Here is an 8,981-nt window from a genome sequence, read left to right as displayed (position 1 = left end):
CTCTCTGTCTCTCTGTATTTTTCCTTCCTTCCCCCTACCCTCCCAATAGCCTCCTAAATAAAACTTAATACTTCCCAGATTTCTCTGCATGGTGTATTCTGTTCTCCATCCGTGTTCCTCACCCGTCATGGTACCCATTGTAATCTTTCAAAATGTAATATAAAAGAATTCAACAATCTTTGCATCATTAAACAAATGTAATACATCTTAAAATAATATTCCACAACAGTCAGGACTGTGTGAAATCTCTTTCTGGGAGAAAAGTTTTACCTCTGGGTAGCTCAGGTTTTGAGTTTTCTCCAAGCATGAGATTCCTGGAGAATTCCACTTTCTCAGGTCCATTGTTGCAATAGCTTGACAGCCAAAGTAAGGGAAATAAGTGTCTGTTTTGAGTATCTTCATTCCTGCCAAGCCTGTTACAGCCTCTTTGGCGGGAGGTGGGGGGGGGGCGATAAGACCAAGTGGAAAGACAGGAACTCAGAAGAGAACTATTTGCACTGTCATTACAGGGTCTCCAGGTAAAGAACGCCTTTGCTCTTAGTAAGATGGTTTATGAGTTTCCTAGTATATATCAAGTGACTTAAACCCTAGAAATTTAGTTATTGCAATGCATGTGTGGGTGTTCACGCTGGTCCATGGGGAGAAAAAAACTCAGAGGCACCTTAAGAATGAATTTAGATCCTTTCGCTGCTGTGTCGGCAGCCCAGAGTCTACTCAGGCTACAGAAGAGGCTCGCCTCTTGCGTCCTGCGCTGTGGTAAAAAGAAGGTCTGGTTGGACCTCAATGACACCACTACCACTAAGCTCAGAGGGATCACTCTTTAACTTACTATAGAACCCTTAAAGGATTATTTATTTATTTACTTATTTAGGAATACTGAGAATCAAACCTCATTTGAAAAGGGGTGTGTGCAAATGTAATGAAAGTAAGGATTTGGGTTTTTTGTTTATTTTTTTAAAAAGATGGGGTTGAGACAGGCATGGCCTTGAACTCACGGTGAGGTGTTCCCTTAATCTCCCTGTTACTGGGATTACAGGTGTGTACCACCTTACCCAGTGAAAATAAGACTCGAGATAAGGTCATCCTATATTAAGTGGGTGGGCCTGAAAACCAACAGCAAGTGTCATTGTAAGAGAAAAGATACACAGACCAGAGGAAAACTCCATCCATGTGAAAATGGATTCAAACTTAACTGTGCACAGCTGTCATTACAGAAGAAGGGACAGTGAACAGGAGGATGTGAGCTTGAAGATAGACTGGGGGTACAATGAGACCTTGTTTCACCCCTTCTCTGCAACAACAATAACAAAAAAGGCAAAGATTGACTCCTTTTAGATTTCTAGTCTTCAGTGCTCTGATTCCAGAGTGTTTGCACCTATAACCCTAATCCATCTTTTGTTTAGCAGATACCTTTGGTTTCTCTTGGTGCCCTATGTGAAACTTGTCTGAGAGTTTCCCAAAGGTACAAAGTCTATGCGAAACTTGATTAGAAAACAATCCAGAAAATTGCAGTATTTTCTTATCAAGAATTTGCACTTGGAACTGTCCCTTTGAAAGCTTCCTCAGAATGTTTTTAGGATATGGAAATCAACTTGTTCAGATGTAAACTGGAGAACAATAAAAGAGTTTTTAAAAAATAAATAAATAAATTTAAATTAAAAAAATGAAAAGAAGAAGAAAAAGCAACAGCAACAGCCCTGGGTGAAAGGAAAGGAGTTCAGTCCTTAGAGAACGATCTACCCCGAAGCCAAGAAAGGCTAACTTCATTCTTTTTTTTTAAGGCTTGTTTTATTTTAAAGACTGATCCACCTGAGGCCACAGGCAGCCACTATGTACAGACAGGAGGGAAGCTATATTTCTTGGTCTCTTCCTCCTTGATGATCTCCTCTTTCTTGGCCTGGAGGTGCTCCTCCAGGAGCTTTCGAGCTTCCTTGGACTTAGAACTATGAGCCTCAGTCTGGTAAGTCAGGGGCTTCTTGTGGGCCTTGTCTGCCTTCAGCTTGTAGACGTGCTCCATCGTTTTTGAAGACATTCCCTTTGATCTTCAGGTACAGGCTGTGATACACATGGCGGTCAATCTTCTGAATTCACTGTATTTCCTGAGAAGCCCGCACCGGATCTACATCCTTCTCATCCAGTTCACCTTCTCGGGCATTCGAGCTTTGGCAGTACCTTTCTAGAGCTTTCCTATGCCCATATACCTACCCTTCCGTCACGCCAAAGTGTTTTCCCGGCATAGAGCCCGGTAATGGATGGTCACAGGCTTCCGGATGATCAGCCTATCTTTGATCAGCTTCCGGATCTGCTGCCGGGAGTTGGCATTGGCAATTTCACTCCACTGCTGAGCTTTATCACCAACGCTTAAAGTATTTTTAAGCACATACTGAACCCAAGTTTAATGGTACTCTCAGGCTGCTGTGTTAAGACAATGTATTTAGGAAAAGTAGAAAAAGGTGGATCTGTAGGAGGCCACTGGAGAAATAGAGACATTATAATGATGGTGAGAGAGACATAAGGATGAAGCAAAACTACCAGATTCTGGAACTCTCTAAAAGCAAAATCTTTCCTAAAAGATTTGAGCATAGATATAGGATAAAGACGAAGCTAGTGGACAAATGGAGAATGAGTATTTCAAATTCACTCAACCAAATATTTACCAGTGGAGTATTATAAAATAATAATCCTTAGTTCTAAGGGTCTTATCTGTAAATAGTCAATTCTGATCATTACCATTATTACCAAAATAAATGCCAGAAAGACTAACAATTGGGCAAGGAAATACCAATTTAACTAACAATAAAACAAAACTGAAAAAAAATCTGATCTTGGCATTGCATTTCAGAAAAAAAAAATACTTTTTGTTGTTGTCAGCAGCAACTAACTGGAAAACTATGGGCAAATGATTCCATTTACAATGAATTATTAGATAACTAATGATCTACCAAATTCACTAGAGCTAGGTTGTGTATCCAGAAAGCCAAAAGAATATACCGAGGTAGAATAGGAAATAGGGTGGAGGAGGATATACCAGAGATTTAACATGCAAGGCAGCAGCACGGATTAACAGCCAGAACAATCTACCAGAAAAAAGTCAGGGCTTAAAAACTAGCCGGGCGGTGGTGGCGCACGCCTTTAATCCCAGCACTTGGGAGGCAGAGGCAGGCGGATCTCTGTGAGTTCGAGACCAGCCTGGTCTACAGAGCTAGTTCCAGGACAGGCTCCAAAAACCACAGAGAAACCCTGTCTCGAAAAACCAAAAAAAAAAAAAAAAAAAAAAATCCTGGAGCTGTTACTTCCTGGCTATTACTTATTGAAGTCACTAGAGCTCTGTACTTGCCATAGGTCACGGCTGTGGAGTTAGAACCGAGGTGTGCAGTTTAAGTGTGAGACATACACTAGAAAACTTCAGGCAGTAAATAAAGTAAAATATCACATACTGCTACATATTGCTTCCATGTTAAAATAACATTTTAGATGTGCAGGGTTATATAAAATTAACTATTGAGAATAATTTTCATTCTTTTTAGTTTGATGAGGCTACTAGAAAATTTAAAAGCTCGCACTCAATTCCTATTGGCCAATACAGTCAAAACTTGATAGGAATTTCAAGAAGTGAACGGCTTTTACTTTCACTCTCTGTACTTCAACATCTTTTTCAACTGAGACTGGCATGACAACAAACAGAAAATATCGGTATGAGTTAGAACTAGATAATAGTTATAGAGTGCTAAGTAGGCCATCCATGTTCTGAAGTAGAAAATAGATTGAAACTGAAAGGAGGGCACAGTAGATGCCGCGCCCACCCGCCCCAGACTGCAGCAGTGGACTCGTCCTTTCTGAGGTTCCAAAGCGTGGAGTTAAGGGTTGGGAGGAGTTTCCAGGCGCCTGCGTGCTCGCAACTCAGCGGCCAAGTCAGCCAATGGGATTGAGCAGACAGCCCGCGCGTTCCTCAAGCCCCCCCCCTCCCCGCAACTACCCAGCCTCCTTGCCACTTCCTTTTCGTTGTCCCACCAATTTAGGGAGGTGCTACGGTGGGCGGGTCTAGCGGCAGGGCCTGACCGGTTTCAGACGGTAGGAGTCTGTGGTTCCTAGCTGGTGGCTGCTTGGGCGGGACGCACGCGGTGCGGTGCAAGATGGCGGATGCAGAAGGTAAGGATTACGGGTGGCCGTGCCGTGAGACCTGCGCGGCTTTCTGATAAACCGTGTGCTAGTGATAGTGAGGTTGTATCATGATCCGAGGTTCCACGCGTTCCCGCCCTCAGTTTGACCGTGTCGCCGCTAGTTCCTAGTTCTATAGGTGAATGCACGAGTGCAAGAACCTCTAGTGACTAAGACTCCATTAGGTCCGGGAAAAGATTACACCCGGTTCCCTTCCAAAGGCATCTCAGCCGTGGAGGCGACTCTGTCGTGATAAGGAGATGTGATAGCATTTCTGCTGCCATTAGACAGGATATTGCTAAAATGAAGGTAGCAAAGATGCAGAGGAAGGGGCAGGGGAGCGAGTGTAATTCAGACCTGCAAGAAAATTTTAAGAGATCACAAGCCCTTAGGGACGGTGCAGTGGTTGTTTGTGGAACTTTCCAGCCTGTGAACAGCACTTCCCTAAGTATATTTGGCCTTGCCACAGCCACGTGGAGAACCCGAAGAGAAACCAACACGTGCTAGAGTCATTTACCAGCCAAGCCATCTAGTGTTTGGCATCACAAACGTTAAGTTTTCTTCAGTAATGCTAGACTTAAAAATATTTTCTTCTGTTTGCCCTGATTTTGGACTTAAGTTTAAACTTTTATTTTAGTTTTTAAAGAAATCTCCAAATCTTAATTTTTTTTTGTAGTAATTACTTTGCCAAAGAAGCATAAAAAGAAAAAAGACCGGAAGCCATTACAAGAAGATGATGTAGCTGTGAGTAGGAAATGTTTTACTTTGCTTTGAGTGAGAGAGATAGAGATAATTTAAACACATTAAAGGGGGAAAATGCTTTAAAATATTCTTAATCGGTATGTTGGCACTTATTGATCCTTATGTAGAACCAGCAAAAACCTGAAATAACAACTCCTAGAGAAGTTTTCTATCATGCATGGCTTACTAAATGGTGAAATGTTCTCCCTGAATTTTTCTTACTTATTCCATCAGCAGACCTACAGTATTATTGAAATATTTGGACTCAACTTGCTATCCCTAAGGTTTAGAGAGCTCCTTTTTCAATTCTCTTTCAAACTTCCTAGTGACACTCAGTTTCAGAAATCAACACCCCTAGCTGGGCGATGGTGGCGCATGCCTTTAATCCCAGCACTCGGGAGGCAGAGGCAGGCGGATCTCTGTGAGTTCGAGACCAGCCTGGTCTACAAAGCTAGTTCCAGGACAGGCTCCAAAGCCACAGAGAAACCCTGTCTCGAAAAACCAATAAAAGAAAAAAAAGAAATCAACACCCCTTCCCTCTTGTTTCTTTAAAAGGTGTGCACTTCTGTCCTAGTATTAGAATTGTTCTAAGTCAGGTGGGAAGATAAATGTTTCTACTCTCTTGAAGGAAATACAACATGCTGAAGAATTTCTTATCAAACCAGAATCCAGAGTAGTCCAATTGGACACTTCTCAGTGGCCCTTGTTACTAAAGGTATGTGCTGTGTGTATCAGAAGAATGCTTGAATTTCATATTTCTAATTAAACAGCTAATAAGGCGTGCTTATTGCTAGGCTGGGCATGGTGATATGCATGCCTTTAATCCCAGTGGGCCAGGTCAGCCTGGTTTACATAGAAAGACTGTCTCAAAAAAATGCTTAGTGCCAGCATGTTTTATTTAGAAAACTGCCAAATTAAGGCAGTTTTTCAGTGTATCTGAGATGAAGGACTCATTTTTAATTTGTAATTCATCCAACATTGTTCTGGAACATAGTACGTCACCAAAATGCTCATTACTGTCAGTTTTAAATAGTTGCACTTCTGAAATCATCTCTTGTAGACTGTTTCAGTGCCTAAGAGCATTTTGAAGCCTTAGATTCAAAATAGAATGTGACCTTGGACTAGATACTTAACTAACCTCACTGAATCTATTAGTTGCTCATATTTTCTCTTAGGATGATGTGCTTTGAGTTATGGCAGGTATTCTATGAAGCGTGCTTAACGGTTCCTGATTGTCATAGATTTTATGGTTATTATTTAGGGACTTAATGGTGACATTGAATAATGGGTTGAACTAAAATTTATAATTTTCACGAAGTGGATACTAGCTATGAAGTTATGACATCTCTTAACAAAGGGGGTTTTTAAATAGAAATTTTTATTAATTTATTAGAGTGGATGAAATAGGTGGTGCACATGACATGCATGTTAAAGTTAAAGGACAGCTTGCAGAAATCCATTCTCAACTAACATGTGAGTTCCTGAGGTTGAACTTAGATTGTCAGGCAACAGGAATCCTTACCCACTGAGCCATCTCACTGACACCATCAAGTATTTTAATAAACCATATGTATGTGTTGGTAAAATAGTGAGGTTTGTTTATATCATTCAACCAAGTTGAATTTGGATGTTGGCCCTGGAAAAATAGCTAGCACACAGAGATGGGAGAAACAATTAAACAAGCATTGCTCTTTGTAGTAGGCATAATGGAACTAAACTGATGATGAAAGATGGGCTTTTTAGTTGGTGAATTCTTCCTGACTAGTGGTAAGTTTTAGTCAGGAGACTGAAAAGGAACAGACAAATTATAGGTAGGTAGGTATCTGGAACAGAACCAAGCTGCCCATGTTGAGGAAAATTGCCAGCTGTCTTCAATTTGGTTGATCTGAGAAAGTCAAAGCTATTTTGTGTTTAAAGATTTATTTAATGTACATCAGTGTTTTGGCTGTATATATTCTGTGTGAGGGTGTCAGATGCCCTGGACCTGAAGGTACAGACAATTGTGAGCTGCCATGTTGTTGCTGGGAATTGAACCTGGGTCCTGGAGGAACAACCAGTGCATCTAGCTGAGCCATCTTTCCAGCCCTGCTATTTTGTGTTTTACAGTACCCTCCACAAGTATTTTTTTTAGAGCATTGACTAAATTCTCAGATTTATTCTTTTCTCAATTGTATTGGGAGTTTCCCCAGTACATAAGAAGGCTTAATAGTGTATCACACCAATAATGGTGTTAATAATAGAAACAAAACTGTGCATTTATGGGCTTGAAGGACTGCCATGGTTGGTAGTGGTACTTACTGACTCTTATTTTACTTCTATCAATGTGTTGTTAAACTTATATTATTGCTTTCTAGAATTTTGATAAGCTAAATGTAAGGACAACACACTATACACCTATTCCTTGTGGTTCAAATCCTTTGAAGAGGGAGATTGGGGACTATATCAGGTAAGCATGGTGAAATGGCTCTGTCCAAACTTAAGTTATTTTGAAACGAATACTTTCACATTAGTTATTCACGGAAGTGGTGGCAGCTTAAAACAGTTTTGCCCTGAATATATATAATCTATATATGTGATTTATTTGCTTTTTTTATAACTCTTCATATTGTTTTTAGACTACAAGAACAGGTGGTAACACTTTTTTTTTCTATTCTAGGACAGGTTTTATTAATCTTGACAAGCCTTCTAACCCTTCTTCCCATGAGGTGGTAGCCTGGATCCGACGAATACTTCGGGTAGAGAAGACAGGTCACAGTGGCACACTAGATCCCAAAGTGACTGGTTGTTTAATTGTGTGTATTGAACGAGCCACTCGTTTGGTGAAATCACAACAGAGTGCAGGTGGGTAGAAGAGAGAGTGGGGCTATCTTTTTAGTGATTGGAAAATGTTCTATACTTGTTTCACTTCTACATTTTGGCTCTTGGAAACTTTTGTCTTTAGAAAATAAAATAATTTGGTTTCTATATAATTTTGTTCTCTGACAGAATCTGGTGTTTTTTTTTGATTTTGTTTTTGTTTTTTGTTTGATCTTGGAGACAGGGTTTCTCTAGACCAGGTTGGCCTCTCCCTCCCAAGTAAGTGCTGGGATTAAAGGCATCTGCCTCCACTGCCCAGCATGCTTGCTGCTGCTTAACTCTAGTTATATTTCTTTCCCAATTGTCTTTCCTTCACTTTTACTGGAGAAAATTATTCTTAAAGTGCAAGGTGTTTTCCAGTCATTCTAAAGAGTGGGTATAATTGTTCTTTTTTTCCTTCCTTTTTTGAGACAAGGTTTTGCTGTGTAGCTCATGCTGCCATCTTGGCCTCCAAACTGTTGGGTTTAGTTTGTAGGCATGTGCTATGACTGATCCAAGAAAAAGTATCTTCATTTCTCTTCTCTATGCACAACATGAGATCTGTCAGTATAGATTTTATTGAAACATGATCTTGGATTCCCTGATGCTTCTGCCATGTAAAATGGCAGTGGTAGAACATAATGTAAAACAGAAAACTCAGTGGCCACACCTGACTACTCTTGTCATTTTTCAGGCAAAGAGTATGTGGGAATTGTCCGGCTGCACAATGCTATTGAAGGGGGTACTCAGCTTTCTAGGGTAAGTCTATATAAGTTAGGGAGGAGGGTACCTTTGTTGATTTTGGTGTCTGAACTCCTAAATATCTGGACTCAGGGAAGTCTTCCTGGCTAGTAGATCTTGTGCCCTTTTAAGAGCCTCCTAGGAGGAGAAGAGCTGGTGATAGGGGTGCCTTCTGACCACGCCTTTACTGAGGAAGAAGTTCTAATCAGTGATGAGCCATTCCTCAGTTGAAAAAGAGGAAACTGAAATAAAGATTTAGCTCTTAAATTATCGAAAGAAAACTTTTGTATTTGAATTATGTCCTTAAATTCCTGAACTATGTCCCTTTGTCTTATTTAAAAATGAGCCCTCATAATGAATAGGATTTCTTTTTGTTTTTTGCTTTGTTCTCAGGCCCTAGAAACTCTGACAGGTGCCCTGTTTCAGCGACCCCCACTTATTGCTGCAGTAAAGAGGCAGCTTCGAGTGAGGACTATCTACGAGAGCAAAATGATAGAATATGATCC

At 40.6% G+C, this 8,981-nt stretch overlaps 1 protein-coding gene and 1 pseudogene across 1 annotated transcript in view; one reads left to right on the top strand and one right to left on the bottom strand.

The window, feature by feature from the left end:
* Positions 1–1,828: 1,828 nt before the first annotated feature.
* On the bottom strand, positions 1,829–2,389 carry LOC101981529 (annotated as a pseudogene).
* A 1,577-nt stretch (positions 2,390–3,966) lies between these two features.
* Positions 3,967–8,981, top strand: part of Dkc1 (dyskerin pseudouridine synthase 1) — a 12,762-nt gene continuing 7,747 nt past the window's right edge. Inside the window, exons 1-7 of the mRNA XM_005370671.3 lie at positions 3,967–4,149; positions 4,835–4,902; positions 5,528–5,614; positions 7,254–7,345; positions 7,556–7,740; positions 8,429–8,493; positions 8,869–8,981. The exon at positions 8,869–8,981 is cut by the window's right edge and continues 8 nt beyond it. Of these exons, the coding sequence (XP_005370728.1) occupies positions 4,134–4,149; positions 4,835–4,902; positions 5,528–5,614; positions 7,254–7,345; positions 7,556–7,740; positions 8,429–8,493; positions 8,869–8,981 (626 nt within the window). The 5' untranslated portion in view covers positions 3,967–4,133. The remainder of the gene's footprint in view (positions 4,150–4,834; positions 4,903–5,527; positions 5,615–7,253; positions 7,346–7,555; positions 7,741–8,428; positions 8,494–8,868) is intronic.

The sequence above is a fragment of the Microtus ochrogaster genome, unplaced genomic scaffold (assembly GCF_000317375.1).
Source record: "Microtus ochrogaster isolate Prairie Vole_2 unplaced genomic scaffold, MicOch1.0 UNK85, whole genome shotgun sequence".
In the NCBI taxonomy this organism is placed as follows: domain Eukaryota; kingdom Metazoa; phylum Chordata; class Mammalia; order Rodentia; family Cricetidae; genus Microtus; species Microtus ochrogaster.
The sequence above is the reverse complement of the archived record's forward strand: the minus strand, read 5'-3'. Positions and strand labels throughout refer to the sequence as shown.